Source organism: Mobula hypostoma, chromosome 11 (assembly GCF_963921235.1).
Source record: "Mobula hypostoma chromosome 11, sMobHyp1.1, whole genome shotgun sequence".
NCBI classification, from domain to species: Eukaryota; Metazoa; Chordata; class Chondrichthyes; order Myliobatiformes; family Myliobatidae; genus Mobula; species Mobula hypostoma.
In genome coordinates this window covers 12,305,147-12,326,360 of record NC_086107.1, presented here as the reverse complement: position 1 = coordinate 12,326,360, position 21,214 = coordinate 12,305,147, and the positions used below count along the sequence as shown (strand labels likewise).

The 21,214-nt window shown below is 43.9% G+C and overlaps 1 protein-coding gene across 3 annotated transcripts in view; it reads right to left on the bottom strand.

Moving 5' to 3' along the window:
* shank2b (SH3 and multiple ankyrin repeat domains 2b) overlaps positions 1–21,214 on the bottom strand; it is a 1,127,200-nt gene that overhangs the window by 904,469 nt on the left and 201,517 nt on the right. For all 3 annotated transcript variants that reach the window (XM_063061684.1, XM_063061685.1, XM_063061687.1), the window contains exons 5-6: positions 10,105–10,213; positions 307–458 (exon numbers count right to left, since the gene is read on the bottom strand). In XM_063061684.1, coding sequence (XP_062917754.1) covers positions 307–458; positions 10,105–10,213 — 261 coding nt within the window. The remainder of the gene's footprint in view (positions 1–306; positions 459–10,104; positions 10,214–21,214) is intronic.

Genomic DNA, 21,214 nt, shown 5'->3' with positions numbered 1-21,214 from the left:
GGGTGAACTCAGCAGGTGAGGTAGCATCAACAGAAATAAATAAACAGCCGTTTCGGTCCGAGACCTCTGATCAGTACTGATGAAGCATCTTGGTCCAAAACATCAACTGTCTATTCCCCTCTGTAGATGTTTCCTGACCTGCTGAGTTACTCCAAAGTTTTGTGCGTTCCTCCACATAATTTAGTGTGTTGGAGCGTAGCTAACCATTTAAAACCTGAGATCAGTAAGAGGTGTGTGAGCACCTGGGATGAATAGATTTCGGATATGGCTCAACCATGAACTGAATGAGCTCATCCTCTGGCCTACCATGAGCGCCTTGTGGTTCTTGGCTCTCGCGGCTTTGTGCAGAGCAGTCACGCCGTCCTTGGCGCGGAAATCCAGGTGTGCGCCACCATTCCGTAAGGCCTTGATAACCTCCACCGGGACCTCGAGCTGGGCGGCTAATGTCAGCGGAGTTTCTGCAAGGGTGAAACCACCATACAATTAGTCCCAGTCAAGTTCAAGTTCAGTTTATTGACAGTCAACCGTGCACATGTATCCTGCTAAATGAAACAACGTTCCTCCATACCAAGGTGCATAACACAGTACATATAACTCTCACATATAACACAAAGTAATATTACCATTTGTAAATGAGCAAATTATAAACGGCGCTTAGGACTCAAGTTAAAAAGTAAACAGCACAAAGTACTGGTGTTTCATACATGGTGAGACGTGGCTGGGTGATCAGTCATCTCAAGGCCTGGGGGAAGAAGCTGCTTCCCTTCATAACAGTTCTTGACCTGATGCTGTGGTACCTCCTGTCTGATGGAAGGGGTCAAAGAGATTGCTGGATGGATGGGAGGGATCACTGGCAAAGCTACGTACGCAGCACCCCTGATCAATATCTCGGATGGTTGTAAGAGCCACCCCAATGATCCTCTCAGCGATCCTCGTAATCCTTTGCAGGGACCTGAGATCAGAGGCCTTGCAATTCCCATACCAGGTGTTGATGCAGCTGGTCAGGAGGCTCTCAAAGGTCCTCCTGTAAAAATCAGTTAAAGTGGTGACGGGGGGGAGCCTCACCTGACTCATCTCCTCAGGAAGTAGAAACACTACTGTGCTTTCTTGACTAAAGAGACAGTAATGAAGGACCAGGCGAGACTGTCCATTAGGCGCACTTTCAGAAACCCAACTCTCTCCACGGAGGAGCCGTGTATGTGCAGTGAGGCATGGTCAGTCCACAAGCATCTCCTTGGTCTTGTCCACGTTGAGACTCAAGTTGTTGTGCTCGCACCATTCTACCAGCCCCTCTACCCCCTCTCTGCTCGCCGTCTTGCTGTCGTTGTTGATGAGGACAACCACTGTTGTGTTATCAGTGAAGCTGTTGATTTGGTTTGAACTGGATCTCGCAGTGCAGTCACGCATCAGCGGTGTGAGGAGCAGTGGGCTGATCACACAGCCACAAGGAGTACCGGTCGACCCAGCATGATGGAGCTATAGATGTTTCTTGCAACGCGGACTGACTGTGACCTTTCTGTCTAGAAGTTCAAAATCCAGTTCCAAAGAGAAGTGCTGAGACCCAATGAGGACAGCTTATGCACCAGCTTCTGAAGGATGAGCATCTTCACCACCGGGCTGAAGTTGAGCTGAAGTCAACAAACAGCTTTCTGGCAAATGAGGCACCATTTTCCAGGTAGGATAGAATGGAGCGGAGTGCAGAGGCTATGGCATCATCAGTGGGCTGATTTTGAACAATAAGTAAACTGGAGAAGGTCCAATGTAGCAGGAAGATAGGATTTAATGGGATCATTGTGATCCATAAGCAGCTGCTCAAAGCATTTCATTATTGTTGGGTTCAGTGTCTCTGGAGAGTGCTTGTTGAAACAGGTCATCGTCATCCTCTTGGGGACTGGGATGTTGTCTGAGGGGACGGTGAACAATGTTAAAGGTGTCTGTTACAATCTCTGTTAACTGGGCTGAGTGCCTCAGCCCCTGACCAAGTACATTATCAGGCCCCACAGCTTTACATGGGTTGATCCTGGCTAGGTTCTCAGCTGCAGCCAGACACAGTACGTGCTCCTCGGGGGGGCGGGGGTGGACCTTCCTCGCCAGCACATCGTTCTGTGCACCAAACTGACATAAAAGACATTCAGCCTATCAGGAAGAGAAGCCTCGCTGTTATTGACTGACAGGGTGAACACCTAATCCGTTATGGTCTGAATGCCCTGTCACATGCACACCGTGTCTCTGGTGTCACAGACAAGGCTGTATATTCCCTGTGAATAATCCTCTTTTGCCTTCTTGATGGCGCAGGAAAAAGCAACTCCTGTTGACCTGAAAGCTGTCTTATCCCCTAATCTGAATGCAGCTTCCCCATCTCTCGGCCTTAGCCAGACCTCTGCTGTCACCCATGGCTTCTGATTTGCCCTCACATAGGTGTGTTCAATAACAGCGGCGTCCTCAACGCACTTCTCCACGTAACTAGTTACAAATCGCGCATATTTATTGATGTTAATGTGATAATCTCCCTGAACGTGGTCCACTCCATGTTTTTAAACAGTCCCACAATGCTGAGGTTGCTCCTTCTGGCCAGATCTTTAACTCCCTTTGAACTGGTTTGACTCACTTAATCCGTGGTCGATATGCAGGACTTAGCATAACAGATAAGTTGTTACGATTATGCACCTAACTGTGCCAGCTTCCAGGGTTTAGATGCTCCGACTCTCTGGAACAGGGATAGCTTACGCAGGCAGCCCCTTTGAAGACTCAGGCCTGGCTTGCTAATTGGCCCCTTCACTCTCCAGAGGAGCAAGCACTCTGTCCACAGCTGATGTGATGAAGAACCTAACCAGAGTCAACCCATGTAAAGCAAGTTTTGGCATCAGGATTTTAATGCTTAAAGTGCACCTGAACTGAAGTTTGGAGCTCAATCGTCAGTTCTACCTTGGACTCTCGTCTCGCGTCTAGTTTAGAAACCTGACCTTGTCTTAGTCTTGATTCTAGTCTCGGGGACTCCAGCACTTGGGTCCCAACCATCCTTGCCTAGGTATGTCATCAGAGAACTTAAGGTGAAGCTAGGGAGCAGCTTTGTATGCACCTGGGATGTTAGTATAAACCATGACTAATGTGTTCTCATCTCTTGTGGCGAAGTCGACATGTTGAAAGATTTTCGGCAGGACTGTCTTTAAGTTCGCATGGTTGAAGTCGGCAGCAACAGAAAGAAACCGTCAGGGCGCGTGGTTTGCAAGTCACTGATGGCGCTGTAGAGATTACACAGCTCTTCCCCAGCATTAGCATGGGGAGGGGAGGAGTGGCAGGGATATATACAACCACAGTGACAATAGCAGTGAATAGAAAGGCCTGCACTTCACCATGAAGAACTCTGCCATAGGCAAATAGGGAGTCGTTAATACTGAAGCTTTCACACACTAGTTCTTACTAATGTAGATACATAGACCTCCACCGTGGGTCTTGCCAGAGATTATGGGAATTCTGTCAGCTTGAATAGAAATGAAACCCTCCAGCTGAATGGCTGCTTCAGGGCTGGAATCCTGGAGCCACGTTTCCGTCAGGATGAGGACGCAGCAGTCTTTCAACTCACACCGACTCCATCTCAGAAGCAGGTAATCTAGTTAATTTTCTAGCGATCCAATGTTTGAAAGCAAAATTGACAGCAGAGCTGGCCTGCAGGATTTCGCTTTTAGATTCGCACGGCTACCAGAACTTCAGTTTCCTTGCACATTGCTTCCAACGGCATCTCCCCGGGTGGTGACAACACACTACACAATAAGCCCATGCCGCAGAGCTCTTCTGCTACCCAACAACTCGCTACCGAGGTAGACTTGCGGAACTTGGTGTTAGTAATATCCAGCAGTGTCTTGCGTAAAAGAAAGACGTAAAGAATGAACATTTACACCTTTAGTTTGGAACCAGTGGCCACTGCAACTGGATGTGCCGCCGCTTAGCAGGAAAATCACACGTTGCAATCGCACTCTCATTCATAAAGGTATGTATGCATGTACTCCGATTCACTGTAATAGCTCTTGAGTCAAGAGGGGGCTACTTTAACAACTCTGATTGAGTGTCCATGGTCCAGGAATCTCGCAGTATTTATTGCTCTCCTCCATTAAGAAGTTCAACCAACCTAATTAATAGTTGTGATACATCACAAAAGTAAGGAGAAATGAATGACCTTTTATAATGTTTAAACTTCTATCAGAAAGATTTAAAGATTAAATATTAGCTCTCATTTTGCACATGCACATCAAGACATAGTGAAATCCGTTGTTTGCGTCAATGACCAATGTTGTTTCAGGATGCAGCCATGAAGTGTCACCACGATTCCAATGCCAACATAGTATTGCCACAACATTTAGCTGTAAATCTTTTTTTGAAATATGGGAGGAAACCAGTGCTCCCAGAGGAAATCCATACGGTCATGTGGAAAATGTACAAACTCCTCACAGAAAGAAGTGGGAATTGAACCCTGAACTTCCAATCGCTGGCACTGTAAGGCATTACACGAAACACTATGCTACCATAGCGTATGGGTATGGGGGTGTCAGGGAGGGGTAGCACCTCTGGTGAGGGAACATGTCACATCCTTTTCAAAGCAGTTAGTCCACCTTTGGTCCCCACCTGGCACTCAGCTCTCACCTGTGGCTCTCCGTAGCTGTTTGCATGCGACAGCAGCCACACCCCGGGCAACGGCTTTGACAAGCCGGCTAAACCAGGTGAGGGTAGCCGACGGGTCTCAAACCCTAGGTGAGATAGGGAGTTGTCTATCACAGCATGTGAAGACAGACTCCGGCGGATTGAGCGGACGAGACCAATGGAAGGTCCAACGGTCAAGAAGGTGGTCTCTGCCAGCGTCGTGGAACGTGTAGAGCAGGACAAGACACAGAAGACGTCCTGGTCATCCACTGCACCTAGTCCCATCTCCAGCCGTCTCGACTCTGTCTTGCCACTGGATCCAGATGGGAATTGGGAAGAGAGAGTGAGGCTGACACTGCGCAACTCTCCCTCACTTAAATCCAAGTCATGCGCTAGTTTCAACACCATCACCACAGTGTCGAGGTCCTCATTGACAACGATGGATGAACACACAAATGCTACCATAGCATGGTACACTATATTGTACTTTAAAAATAATGACACATTTATAGATACAGGTGACAAGTCCTGTATCACAATGGAACAGCTGCATCAATCACCTGCTGCTAGCGATTGTGAACAAAGGGAGTGGGGGTAGGGGAGCGAACGGTGGGGTGGGGAGGGGAGGGGACGGAAGGGTAGGGTGGGGGGGAGAGGGGAAGGGTAGGGTGGGGGAGAGAGGGGAAGGAATGCTGATTTATTTATCACATGTGCAGTGAAATGCATCATTTGTATTAACAATCCACACAATCTAAGGATGTGCTGGGGACAGCCCGCAGGTGTCACCAAATATTTCAGTGCCAACATAGCGTGCCCACAATGTTCAGCAGAACAACACAGAGCACAACAAAGCAGAACATGCCAAGCAAAAAAGCAACAATGGTGAAAGAAGCCTCATTTCTCCCTTCCTTCCTTCCACCCACCCACACACGCATATCCACTGTCCTCTAACTCCAGGACAGGCTGTCTTTGGCCTCCAGTGGACTCGTGGAGTTAATGGATGCCATATCAGATTCTTGAACTTTGGGTATATCGGGTAGATGCTGCATCTTTGATCTTCACTCATCTTTAACTGTGGCTGGGATTTCAGATTGGAGTCCCACTCTAGTGACTCCATTTGCCATCTCAAACAGGCTTAAACACAAGGAAGTCTGCGGATGCTGGAAAATCCAAAGCAACACACCCACACGCACAAAATGCTGGAGGAACTCAGCACGTTGGGCAACCTCTATGGAAATGAGTAAACAGTCGATGTTTCAGGCCAAGACCCTTCTTCAAGAATGAGAAAGAAGTGTGGGGGGTAATGCCAGAATAAAAAGATGAGGGGAGGGGAAAGAGGGGAAAGAGCTGGAAGATGATAGATGAGCATAACTGGTTACATGGCACTATTGAAAGATAACCTGTGGTGATCTCCCTGACAGACTAGGGTATATTAATCTCTCAGACAACATCACTAGAGTGATGATCTGGCCATGAATCAACGCTGCTGTTTGTGGGATACAGCTGCGTGGGACTTGGCTGCTGCATTTCCTGTAATGATGACTGCGTTTCAAAAAGTATTTCATTTGGCAAAAAGTACTTCATTTGGCTGTGGAGAATTCTGAGATCGCAATTGGATACAGCAAACTGGCACTTTCTTAGTTACCATTGCAGTACTGAAGCTGGCCACAAGATGGTGCAACTTATTCACACACTTCCTTATCGCCTGCTGCATTGAATTTAGATTCCTTGATCAGTTAACCAATGGAAAAGAGAAAATGTAAGAGAAGTGAAATAAAGCCATCAATCCCCAGACTAAATCATGGTGTTACTTTTAAATAACCTATAATGTGTCATTATTAATATAAATTATTAATAATTATTAATGTAAGTTTTTTCCCAGGCAGTTAATCTGATCAATCATTTTAGTTAGCCCCTCCCCATCCCTCTCTATTACCTCAATCACTGCACTGCACTGTAAACACTTTAAACCACTTTTCATAATGTCGTTTACATTGTAAGTACATGATATTTATGTATTTATGCATATTTTATTCCATATCTGTACTTTAACTTCTAACCTGATCCATTCTGTTATTTTTATGCAAGGAGGAGGGATTTGGGAATCGAGGTGCCTCATCCAGTTTTGTTCAGTTTTTTTTGTGAGGAGGAAAGATTTGGGGGTCCATGTACCAGATCTGTTTTGTTTTGTGCAGGAGGAGAGATTCGGGGGTTGATGTGCCTGATCCATTTTGTTCAGTTTTTTTGTGCAGGAGGAGAGATTTGGGGGTCCATGTGCCTGATTTGTTTTGTGCAGGAGGAGGGATTTGGGGGTTGAAATGCCTGTTCCTTTTTGTTTGTTTTTTTTTTCACGGGGAGAGGGGATTTGGGGGCCGATGGTTGTGCTGCCTGTCTTTTTTTGTTTTTTTGGCCATACGGAGAATTGAAGCATTTCAGAGTTGTATACTTTGATAACGAATGAACCTTTGAATCTTTGAACTTCCCCCCCCCCACCAAATCTTTAACCCTCTCCACTTTACCCTTTCCTATCAGAATCACTAGTCCTGGGTATGACTCTAAACTGCAACTGGTGATGAGGCTCTGATTGGGGACTTTCAGAGCTTTGGGGAAAGTGTAGCTACCCCTTAGTCATTCATTGCTCCCAGGGCTGCTCTGACCCGGAACGGTAGCACCTGCAAGGGTTCCTGCTCAGGATACGAGTGAAGGCCAACGGCAGATCCGGCAGGTTCAGTAACTGAACTTATGACGGAGAAGGCAGATGACCTATGACCTCAAATGACAACGGCTATAGTATAGGCAGATAAACATTTGGGAAGAGAAAAGATGAGATTATGAACAGATGGACTGAGTATATTCAGGAATTGTTTGAAGACGATCGAGGCGAAAAACCAGAAATTAAGAAGAACATTGAAGGTCCAAGTATTTTAAAATCTGAAGTTCGTAATGCAATAAATAAGATGAAGAAAGGAAAGGCAGCAGGTCCTGATGAATTAGTAATAAAACAAATTATCACCCTGGAAGATTATGGAATTGAAGAACTTACTGATTTAATCAATGACATTTATGATACTGGAATAATACCAAAAGAGATGAAAAAATCAGTATTTATCACTCTTCCTAAGAAACCTGGAGCAATAGAATGTGAATTACTTAAGACTGTAAATTTAATGAGTCATATCACTAAGATACTTCTCAGAATTTTGATGACAAGATCTAAAAGTAAGATACAAGCTGAAATAGGTAAAGAACAATGTGGTTTTGTGAAAGACGAAGGTACAAGAAACACAATATTGATATTAAGGATACTATCAGAATGAGCTATTCAAGTGCAAAAAGATTTGTTTGTTTGTTTTATTGACTACACAAAAGCATTTGATAAAGTGAAGCACAATAAGTTATTTGAAATATTACAGGAAACTCTAAATCTAGATTCGAAAGACCTCCACCTAATCAGAAATCTGTCCTGGGAACAAACTGCCGCTGTAAGAATAGATGGAGAAGTGAGTCAGTTTACGAAAATCAAGAGAGGCATTAGACAAGGGTGTGTTTTCTCCCCTGATTTGTTTAATGTGTACAGTGAAACAATATTACAAGAAATAAGAGACATCTGGGGAATCAAAGTTGGCAGTGAAAACATCAATAATTTCAGATATGCAGATGACACTGTGTTAATTGTAAGTACGAAGGAAGAAGTACAAAACTTAATTGATATAGTTGTTGAAGAAAGTGCAAAAATGGGTCTATCTATCAATTGCAAAAAGACAATGTATGGTGATATCCAAAAAGAAGGAGAATCCTATCTGTGGGCTGAAAATAAACGGGAAAGACATAAAACAAGTACAGAACTTTTTCTACTTAGGAAGCTGGGTGACATCAGATGGCAGGTGCGACATGGACATCAAAAGAAGAATAGGGATGGCAAAAGACACCATTACAAGAATGAAGAGTATACTGACCAACACTAAACTAGGCATGACAACCTGCCTCAGAGCACTGAAATGTTACGTTTATCCAGTTATGTTATATGGAACAGAATGTTGGACAATATCTAGTAACATGAGGAAACAAATTGAAGCAGCAGAGATGTGGTTTTTGAGGAGGATGCAAAGAATATCATGGAAGAAACAAATATCTAACAAGGATGTCATGAACAGAGCAAACACAAAAAGAGAAATAATGTATGAGATCATGAAAAGGCAACGTAACTTCATTGGGCATGTGATTAGGAAAGAGGAGCTAGAATGCACGGTAATTATGGGAAAGATTGAAGGGAAGAAAGCAAAAGGAAGGCAAAGACAAATGATGATGAAGACAGCAGCCAGAGTACTGGAAATGAATACCAATGAATTGATCCATTTGACCCGAAACAGGAGTGTGTGGGCCATGGCAGTCAAAGCTCAAACTGGGCACAGCACCTGATGATGATGATGGTGATCAGAATCACCTATGTGCCGGCACTCCTGTACCTTGTGTCACTTTATGTACATGCATTGAGTCCATGTATATAAGCTAATCTTATGTAATTATATTTATTGTGTTTTTGATTGTGCTTTTTATGCTTAATGTTTATTTTTCTGCTGCATCAAGTCCAGAGTAACAATCAAATGACAAACAAGAAAAAATCTGCAGTTGCTGGAAATCCAAACAACAGCACACAAAATGCTGGAGGAACTCAGCAGGCCAGGCAGCTCCTATGGAAAATAGTACAGTCGATGTTTCCTGTGGGAAAAAGTACTGCCTCCAGCATTGTGTGTGTGTGTTGCAGAGTAACAATCATTTTGTTCTCCTCTACACTCGTGTACTGAAGAATATCAATAAACAGTATTTAATCCCCATAAATCCATGGTTATTATCCTATGGATTTATTGAGTGTGACCGCAAGACAATGAATCTCAGGGTTGTATATGGAGACCTACTGTACAGGGAACTGAAATGATTGTTGGTGCCAGACGGGATGATTTGAGTATCTCAGAAAATGCTATTTTCCTGGAATTTCCATCCATAACAATGTCTAGAGTTTACAGAGAATGATGTGAAAAACACAGAAAAACCATCCAGTGAGTGGCAGTACTGTGCGTGAAAATACTTTGTCATTGAGAGAGGTCAGAGGAAAATATTCAGACTGGTTCAAGCTGACAGGAAGGCGACAGTAACTCAAAGAACCAAGAATTACAACAGTGGTCTACAGAAGAGCAACTCTGAATGCACAACATGTCAAACTTTTATGGGCTGCAGCAGCAAAAGACCAGGAACATGCAATCAGTGGCCACATTATTAAGCACAGGAGTTACCTTACTAAGGTGTATGTTCAATGTTCTAACATTGGATGAGTATACAGTGGTACTTGATGGCTGGCACAGAGGATGGGCTGGCGGTCCTGTTTCTCTACTGTGTGGCTCTAATACTCCTCCACTTGTCGTCCCATGCATTCTCAGGTACGAAACACTCTCTCCCTACTCCTTGACATACCTCCACTCTCTGAGTCATAATAGTTGGGATCCAGTCCTCGATCCAGCATCTTCGCAATCTTCTCAACAGCACGATGTTGAACGTGGTCCATAAATTTTCTCAGGTTGGCCTGAAGAAAACAGAACATAACTGTTTGAAAAGTGCCCGAGGCACCATTGCCACTTGGGCAGGTACATTCCACCCCCATAATTGTTATTACCACAGCTACGAAAGAATGCCTGCTCCCGATGTAGAGCAATTAGCATGTATAATAAGAGGGGTAATTCCCAGTGCTACTTGCTCTGTGCAAAGAAGAAAAGGATCAAAAGAAGCTATGCATGGTTTGCTGTAGGGACTTTTTTCTGGTTTCGTACACTAGTTTGGAACAGAAGATGTGCTGATCTGCAGTGAAGCATGAATGTAAGATCTGGATTTGAGTTTCGATTTGAAAGAAATGCAGCCGAACAAGTGTTGGCTCTTGATCGCAAATAAATAGTTGCTCTCACAGTAAAGCTCCTGAGCCAGGGCTACAGGGGCAACGTAGTAGCGTAGTGGTTAGCACAACGCTTTACAGAACCAGTCACCTGGGGTCAATTCCTAACGCTCTCCATAGGGAGTTTGTACATTCTCCCCGTGACCGCATGGAAAACTCGCATGGGTTTCCTCGATTTCCTCAGGATAGTAGATTAATTGGTCATTGTAAATTGCCCCATGATTAGGCTAGGATTGAATCAAGGGATTGCTGGGCAGTGCAACACAAAGGGACAGAAGGGCCTATTTAACACTGTATCTCAATAAATAAATTAGCTGTAACATCTTGCTACTCCAAAGCACATTCCCAATCCATGGAAATAGGGAGGAAATTTACACCAATCCAGTTGATAGGGTTGTTGATGGGTGTGTTCGCCTTCATTAGTCGGGGTACTGAGTTCAAGAGCCACGGGGTGACATTGCAGCTCTGTAAAATTCTGGTTAGACCACACTAGGAGTATTCTGTTCAGTTCTGGTCACCTCATTATAGGGAGGATATAGATGCTATATATGGGCATGTGGCCAAGTGGTTAAGGCATTGGACTGGCGACCTGAAGGTCGTGAGTTCAAGCCCCAGCCGAGGCAACATGTTATGTCCTTGAGCAAGGCACTTGATCACACAGTCCTCTGCAACGACACTGATGCCAAGCTGTATGGGTCCTAATGCCCTTCCCTTGGACAACATCGGTGTCGTCGAAAGGGGAGACTTGCAGCATGGGCAACTGCTGGTCTTCCATACAACCTTGCCCAGGCCTAAGCCCTGGAGAGTGAAGACTTTCCAGGTGCAGATCCATGGTCTCACAAGACTAATGGATGCCTACAATAGATGCTTTAGAGAAGATGCTGAGGATATTTACCAGGTTGTTGCCTGGATTGAAGAGAATGCCTTTTGAGTGACCTAGGGCCCTTCTCTTTGGAGAGGAGGATGAGAGGTGACTTGATAGAGGTTTACAAGGTGATAAGAGGCACAGATCGAGTGGATAGTCAGAGACTTTCTCCCAGGGTGGAAATAACTAATACCAGAGGGCATTCTTTTAAGGTGATTCGATGAGAGTAGAGAAAGGATGTCAAATATAATGTTTTTTATATATACGGAGAATGGTGAGTGTGTGGAACACCCTGCCAGCAGTGGTGGTAAAGGCAGATACATTAGGGATGTTTAGAAAGTGCTTAGATCGGCAGATGGATGATCAAAAACTGGAAGGCTACATACAGTGGGAGGAAAGGAGTAGATTGATCCTAAGAGTAAATTAAATGATTGGCTCAACATCGAGCCTGTACTATGCTGTAGTGTTCTACGTTCTGTATTCTAAATTGGGCCGTGTGCCATCTGCTCTTTAGCACAAATGGAGAAAAACTGGTTTCTACCTGTTTGGGATGCAATGGTGCCCAAGGCAGAAGTTGACAGGACATTTCCTTGACCATAAGACTATAACACATAGGAGCAGAATCAGACCATTCAGCCCATTGAGTCTGCTCCGCCATTCCATCATGACTGATTTATTATCCCTCTCAACCGCATTCTTCTGACCTCTCCCTGTAACGTTTCACCCCCTGACTAATCGAGAAACTTTCACCCTCTGCTTTAAATATACCCAATGACTTGCCTCCACAACTGTCCGTGGCAATGAATTTCACAGATTCATCTCCCTCTTGGTAAAGAAATTCCTCCTCATCTCTGTTCTGAAGGGATATCTTTGTATTCTGAGGCTTTGCCCATTGGTCCTAGACTCCCCCACTATTGGAAGCACCTTCTCCATGTCCACTTTATCTTTGCCTATCAATATTCGGTGATTTCAATGAGATCCATTCCCCCCCCCCCCGCACCCCCGCTTTCCAGAATCTTCCAAATTCCAGTGAGTACAGGCCCAGAGCCATTAAACAATCTCATATGTTAACCTTTTGATTGGACATTTCCTTGACACTTCACTTTCAAAGCACCTCACTGCATTTGACTTTATGCTGACAGCAGGCACTTACCCAGTACTCACCTGACTGAGGGAGTCTGCACTGCTGGACATTTTCAGTGCTCAACAGTGCCCGGGGGACAATGGATCCTGAAAGCTACTTTGGAATGCTTGGGGCATTTTAATGCTTTGACCTATTTTATTGCTGAATTCTGACAAGTTCTGTTTTAGTTCAAAGGGTAACTTAAAGCATTGCTCAGATCTGATTCCAATCTCCAGCACTCCTGGCATCACAGGTAGGCAGGGCAGTGAAGAAAGGTTTTGGCATGTTGGCCTTCATCAATCAGAATCTGGGATCTGCTGCAGTTGTATAAGATATTGGTGAGGCAGAATTAGAAATATTGTGCTTAGTTCTGGTCATCATGCTATAGGAAAGATGTTAGTACAGAGGACATTTACGAGGATGTTGCCAGGACTCAAGGGACTCTATTTAGAGAGAGGTTGAGTAGGTTAAGACTGTTTTCATTGCAGCCTAGGAGAATGAGGGGTGATCTTATTGAGATATACGGTATAAAATTATGAGGGAGCTTAGATATGGTCAATGTGCCCAGTGTTTTGCCCAGGGTTGGGGAATGAAGAACTGGAAGTTTGACTTTTCCTAAATGGAATGAACTATCAGAGGAAGTGGTTGGGGCAGGTACATTAATAATATTGAAAAGGCAGTTGGACGGGTACATGGATAAGAAAGGTTCGGAAAGATACAAGCCAAATGCAGGCAGATGAAATTGGTTTAAATGGGAATCTGGTTGGCATTGAACATTGGAGCCGAGGGGGCCATTCCCATTCCCATTCCCATGCTCAGGAACTCTCATACTCTGCAACTCAGTGATCATGTTTTCTGTGACACAACACTTGGGAAACCACTCTTGGAGTATTGTGTACAATACTGGTCCTGTTGTGAGAAAGACATCATCAAGCAGGAAAGGGTGCAGAAAAGAATTGACAGGGATTGAAGGACTGAGTTATGCAGAAAGAGGTTGAGAATTTGGGGCTGTTTTCATCAGAGACTAGGAGAATAAGAATTGATTTTGTATAATGCACACTGCTTTTTTCCCCAGGGTTGGAGAATTATGAGCTAGAGGGCATATGTTTAAGCGAAAGGTGAGAAATCTAATAGGCACTTTTTCACCAGACAGTGGTCTGTATATGGAATGCGCTGTTAGCAGAAGCAGTTGAGCGAAGAACATTAACAACATGTAGAAGGTACTTGGGCAAACACATGGATAGAAAAATTTTAGAGAGGTATGGGCCAAATGTGGGCAAATGGGAATCCTGATTGGCAGGGACCAGTTAGGCCAAAGAGTCTACATTCATGCTGTATGACTCTGTGACACTATACTCTCAAGGTTCAAAGTTTCAAGTAAGTTTATTATCCAACTACATATATGCCACCATCTACAACCCTGCAATTCACTCTCATGTGGGCATAATCAGTAAGTACATAATAGAATAATAACCATAATTTAATCAATGAAAGACCTCACCGACTTGGGCGTTCATCTGATGTGCAAAATACAACAAACTGTGCAAATACAAAAGAAAGAAAGAAATAATAATAAAAATAAATAAACAATGAATATCGAGAACATGAATGGATCAATGTGCAGAATATCAGTTGAATGGTTTAAATGGTAAGTTACCCTTGTGTTAATAAATTGGTTTGAATCTGACCATAAATAAGAGTTACTACAGCTGTTCACTAAAACAAGTCTCTAGATGGTTGCTATACACGAATGCTCCGGATGGCTCTTGATGTGAGTTGGCAACAGCACATGATGAACGTCGAGCTCTATAACGACCTACCGATACTCTCCACTAAAATCGAGGCGAGAAGACCGCAACTAGCGGGGCACTGTCTATGACTCCCCGAGCTACCCGCCAGCCTAGTCATCATATGGAAGCCCAAGCACGGGAGGATGAACCCTGGGCGCCTCCCAAGACTATGTTCAACATGCTCCTAGAAGACAGCGGCGCGGCTACTGTAGCTGAACTGAACACACTGATTAGGGAGAGGGAGAAGTGGAGAGTCTGTCATCGTGCCCGATGCCGGCCCCCTAGGCCTGAGTCGACATAGTATTAGTAAAGCTGTTCACACTGACACTCTTTTACTGACAGCTTTTATATTAGCTTGATAATCAGATTTGAATGAAGATATTTATTTTATGTGTCAATTGTTTTGAAGTGCTCGTCATACTTATCGAAGGACCCTACACATCAAACAATTACGGCGAGAGGGCATAATTTCTAAGGGGATGTGAGGGACATGTTTTACCCCTCAACCCTCAGGCTCTTGAACCAAAGGGATAACGTCACTCAACTTCACTTGCCCCGAACTGTTCCCACGACCTGTGGACTGACTTCCAAGGGCTTTTAATCTCATGTTCTCAAAATTTATTTATTTATTCTTTTTGAATTGGCGCAGCTTGTTGGCTTTTACACACTGATTGTTTGTCTGGCTTGTGTGCAGTTTTTTTACTGATTCTCTTTTGTTTCTTGCATTTACTGTGAAGAAGACAAATCTCATGGTTGTTTTTGCTGACATACATTACTTGGATAACAAATTTACTTTGAGCTTTGAAGTATTTATTTACACTAAAAGTGGTATGTGCCTGGAGTGGTGGTAGAGGCAGATACATAAGGAATATTTCAGAGACACTTAAATAGACACATGAACGTGGGGCAAATGGAAGGATATGGGTATTGTATAGGCATAAGGGACTAGTTGAGCTGGCCATTTGATTACTAATTTATGTGGTTCAGCACAACATCGTGGGCCAAAGGGCCAGTTCTTTGTTCTAATTGGATGCACACCTGGAGTATTGTGTGCAGTTTTGGTCCCCTAATCAGAGGAAAGACATTTTTGCCATAGAGGGAGTACAAAGAAGGTTCACCAGATTGATTCCTGGGATGGCAGGACTTTCATATGATGAAAGACTGGATCTCCTAGGCTTATACTCGTTGGAATTTAGAAGATTGAGAGGGGATCTTATTGAAACGTATAAAATCCTAAAGGGATTGGATAGGCTAGATGCAGGAAGATTGTTCCCGATGTTGGGAAGTCCAGAACGAGGGGTCACAGTTTGAGGATAAAGGGGAACCCTTTTAGGACCGAGATTAGGAAAAACTTCTTCACACAGAGAGTGGTGAATTTGTGGAATTCTCTGCCATAGGAAACAGTTGAGGCCAGTTCATTGGCTATATTTAAGAGGAAGTTAGATAAGGCCCTTGTGGCTAAAGGGATCGGGGGGGTATGGAGAGAAGGCAGGTACAGGGTTCTGAGTTGGATGATCAGCCATGATCATACTGAATGGCGGTGCAGGCTCGAAGGGCCGAATGGTCTACTCCTGCACCTATTTTCTATGTTTCTATGTGGCCCATCCGGTCATGGTTCACCCTTGTCCTCAAGTCATTTTCCCATTCTATTTCAGACACGCGATGATGTCATTAATATGAGCTGTGCAAATTTCTGATTTTCTGCGGAAACTGGATCTTAAAAGGTCATCAGCTGCTTCCTCCAACATTCACTCACGGTAGCAAAAGGAATACGTAGAGCATAGAACATAAAGCATAGAATATAGAACAGCTACAGCATAGTATAGGTCCTTCAGCCTACAGTGCTGTGTCAACCTATATGAACCCACTTTATGATCAATCTAAATCCTCCCTCCTACGCGGCCCATAACTCCCCGTGTTCTTTAATCCATATAGAAGAATACAGGATGTAAACAGGCCCTTTGACCCATTTAGTCCATGCCGAATCATTTAAACTGTCCTGTCCCATTGACCTACATCCAGACCATTGCCCTCCACACCCCTGCAATCCACCTACCTACCCAAACTTCTCTTAAACATTGAAATAGAGCTCTCGCGTACACCACTTGCACTGGCAGCTCATTCCACACTCTCACCAATCTCTGAGTGAAAAACTTTTCCCCCTCATGTTCCCCTTAAACATTTCACCTTTCACCCTTAACCCATGGCCTCCAGTTGTTGTCTCACACAACCACAGTGGAAAAATCCTGCTTGCACTATGTATACCCTCTTAATTTTGTGTACCTCTATCAAATCTACTCTCATTCTTCCACACTCCAAGGAATAAAGTTCTAACCTTTTCAATCTTTCCTTATAACTCAGGTCCTCCAGTCCCATCCCAATGTACCTATCTAAAAGCCTGTTAAATATCCTATTGGATCAACCCCCACACCATCCCCAGCAGTGCATCCAGCACACATTAATGGTTAGTCCATCATTTTGCAGCACTAGCAATCAACGATTGGGTTCAGTTCCCACTGCTACCTGTAAAGTGTTTGCTGTCCCCATGACCGCGTGGGTTTCCACAGGGTGCTCGGGTTTCCGTCCACATTCCAAAGACATGCGATTAGTGTGAGGGTTAGGGAGTTGTGAGCATGCTATGTTGGCACCAGAGACAAGGCGCCAATTGTGGGCTGCAGCCAGCACAATCCTAGGACTGGGCTGGCCATCAATACAAAACATTGCATTTCACTGTATGTTTTGATGTACATGAATCAGATTAAGCTAACCCTTTTCATCTTTATCCCAAAGCAAGTCAGGTGATCTGGTGGAACCCTGAAGATCACAGAGTCCAGGCCATTCCTGTGTGAGCAGGTCCCAGGAAATGTGCCACACAAACCTTCCTCCTGCCCCAATATCTAACACCTGGTTCACTCGTGTCCATGGCAACTTATATGGTCATTACAGAAAGGTCACTTTCACAGCACTGACCTTCTTCCCAGCAAGCTATGTGTACCCCCCCCCCCATCTCTAACATCTGGTTTCCTCGTATCTATGGCAGCTAATATGGTCATACAGTGAGGTCACTTTTGCAGCACTGACCTTCTATATGTGAATAAGACAGCAGCTGTGAGCTTCCCTCAGTGAACACGATTACAAAGGGAGGAAAGACCAGGTTTGTAACTTCTTGAAGTGAAAATATCTCAATTCGAATTTGTTATGGTTCCTGAATTAAGCATTAGGACAAAAAATGCACACATATGATTCTCTAATAGACCTGCCAGTTACACACCATTGCAATAAGAGCATGAGAGATGGGAGTAGAGTTAGGCTATTTGGCCCTTAGAATCTGCTCCACAATTCCATCAGAGCTGATTTTTTACCCCTATCAACCCCACTCTCCTGCCTTCTCCTCATAACCTTTGACACCCTATCAAGATCCAACCCACCTCTGCTTTAAATATATCCAGTGACTTGGCCTCCACAGCTGTCCATGGCAGAGTAACACAGTTTCATCACCCTCTGTCTAAGACATTTCTGTAGATTGCTCTAAGAATACTGTAGAATAACTTCATTTGAGTTCCTCCAGCATTTTGTGTGCGTTGCCTTGGATTTCCAGCATCTGCAAGTATTTTTGTGTTTGTGACAGCAAATCCCTAACACTTGTAAAAGTATGCACTGAATAAAGTTGATCCTTGAACTTTGATGGAATGTGGGCATATGGTGGGGGGGAATAGAAATTTGTCTTCTACCTCCTGAGTGAATTGAACAAAACATTCATACAAAACATTTCCAAGATACTGTACCATGGAGCTGAATGACAAAAGCAGATATTTCATTTCATTTCTGTGTATTTAGTGACTGTAAATGAGGGAAAATTCCTCATGGTGCCCCAGTGTTCCACTGGTTATAGACAAGAGTGCTGACAACATGCACCAACTTAAAAACAAAGTTCTGAAACACAGGTGACTCAGCCCAGCATACAACTTGTTTATTTTCTGTTCTCCCCTGCCTACCATTCCAGGATGAAACCATTCAGTGTCGTTTCTCCACCCAGCCACAACCGCCAGCCACAAACCAAAATTTAAAACAGTGTGGAACTGAAACACAGTTACCGTGGTATGAAATCTGACAGGTCAAGGAGATGACGGGATTAAATACCCCACAACAACAGCACACACAGCTATGGGCATTCAGGAATGTTCTGTACGACTTTGTCAACTTGACAACAGTTACTATGCTTCAGAGATCGTTCCTGTCTGCAAAGGAATTTGAGGCTTTTGAGAAACGCACTGCAGTCATGTGGCCACACATCACCTCGGCTCAAGCACGGTGTCTGATACACCGTTCAGTCTCTTACCATGGAAGTTCATCGCAAAGATGGGCATTTCACGGGAATATTATTGTTACCCAGTTAATTAAATTTTCTTCCAATTGTAACAAGATGATATTATTAAATTTAAAATTTAAAAAACAAGACATAAATAATTTATTACCTCGTGAGACAATAAGACATAGGAGCAGAATTAGGTAATTTGGAGCAATGAACCTACACTGACATTCCATCATGGCTGATCCATTTCCCTCTCAACCCCATTCCTCTGCCTTGTCCCTGTATCATTTCACACCCTGGCTAATCAAGAACCAATCAGCCTCTGCCTTAAATACACCCAATAACCTATCATCCACAGCCTTCTGTGGCAACAAATAACACTCATTCACCACCCTCTAGCTGCAGAAGTTCATCCTCATCTTCGCTTCAAATAGAAGGCTCTCTATTCTGAGGTTGTGCCCTCTGGCCCTAGACTCACCCACTAAGAAAAACATCTCTCCACACCTAGCCTATCTGGGCCTTTCAACCTTCAATGGGTTTTAATGAGATCCCTCCTCATTCTTCTAAATTCCAGCGATTAAGGCCCAGAGCCATCAAATCTTCCTCATATGACAAGCCTTTCAATCCCAGGATCATTTTCATAAACCTCCTTTGAACCCTCTCAATGTCAGCACATCCTTTCTTAAATAAAGGGCCCAAAACTGCTCACAATACTCCAAGTGAGCCCTTACCAATGCTTTATAAAGCCTCAACGTTACAGCCTTGTTTTTTATATTCTAGTCCTCTTGAAATGAATGCCAATATTGCATTTGCCTTTCTCACCGCCAACTCGAATTGCAATTTAACCTCTTGGACAAGGACTCTCAAGTCCCTTTGCACCTTGGATTTTTGTATTTTCTCCCCTTTTAGAAAACAGTCTATGCTTTCATTCCTTCTTCCATATGCATGACCATACATATACCTCCCAACATTGCAATCCATCTGCCACTTCTTTGCCCATTGTCCTAATCTGTCTAAGTCCTTCTGCAGCCTCCCTGCTTCCTCAACACTTCCTTCTCCTCCATCTGTCGTCACATCATCTGCAAACTCAGCCATAAGGCTATCAATTCCATCATCCAAATGGTTGACATATAACATAAGAAGCTGTCCCAATACCGGCCCCTGCAGATCACCACTTGTCACTGGCAGCCAATCAGAATAGACTCTCTTTATTCCTGCCAATCAGCCAATGTTCTGTCCATGCTAGTATCTGTCCTTTAATACAATGGGCTCTTTTCTTGCTAAGCAGCCTCATGTGCAGCATCTTGTCAAAGGTCTTCTGAAACTCCAAGTACACAACATCCACTAATTTTTGTTTTTATTTATCCTGCCTGTTATTTCCTCAGATAAGATTTGTCAGGCAAGATTTCCCCTTTAGAAAACCATGCTGATTTTGGCCTATTTTATCATGTGCTTCCAAGTACCCAAAACCTCAATCTTAACAATCGACTCCAACATCTTTCCAACCACTGAGGTCAGGCTAATTGGCCTTAATTTCCTTTCTTCTCCCTCTCTCCCTTCTTGAAGAGTAATTGACATTTGCAATCTTCCATTCCTCCAAACCATGCCAGAATCAATTGATTCTTGAAAGATCGATGCTAATGCCTGCACAATCTCTTCAGCCACCTCTTTCAGAACCTTCAGGTGTAGTACATCTGTTCCAGATGACTTATCTTCCTTCCAACCTTTCATCTTCCCAAACACCATCTCCCGAGTAATAGCAACTGTACTCACTTCTGCCCCTGACATTCTCAAACTTCCAGCATACTGCTGGTGTCCTCCACAGACTGATGCAAAAAACTTGTTCAGTTTGTCAGCTATTTCCTTGTCCCTCATTACTACCTCTCCAGCATCATTTTCCAGCAGTCAGATACCTACAATCACCCCTCTTTTACTCCATAAGACCATAAGAAATAGGAGCATAATTAGGACATTCGGCCCATCAAGTCTGCTCCACCATTTCATCATGGCTGATCCATTTCCCTCTCAACCCCATTCTCCCCATAACATTTCACACCCAGACTACTCAAGAACCTATCAATCTCCACCTTAAATGCACCCAGTGACCTAGCCTCCACAGCCACCTGTGGCAATGAATTCCACAGATTCACCACCCTCTAGCTAAAGAAATTCCTCCTCATCTCTGTTGTTAATATATGTCCTTCTATTTTGAAGCTGTGCCCTCTGGTCCTAGACTCTCTGACCAAAGGGAATATCTTCCTTACAGCCATTCTATCTAGGCAGTTCCACATTCAATGCGATTCAATGAGATCATCCTCATTCTGTTAAATTTACTCTTTAGGACCTCCTTTCTTATCCTTCCTATGTCTTTGGTACAAATATATACAAAGACATCTGGCTACTCAACCTCCCCCTTTATAATGTCATGGACATAATCAGAGATTTCCCTGACTCTGCCACCTCGGAGGCAAAATACCACCTGGGTCTCTCTGTTGTGTCCATAGACTCTCCTATCTACTACTCTAACTATGGAATCTCCTATCACCAT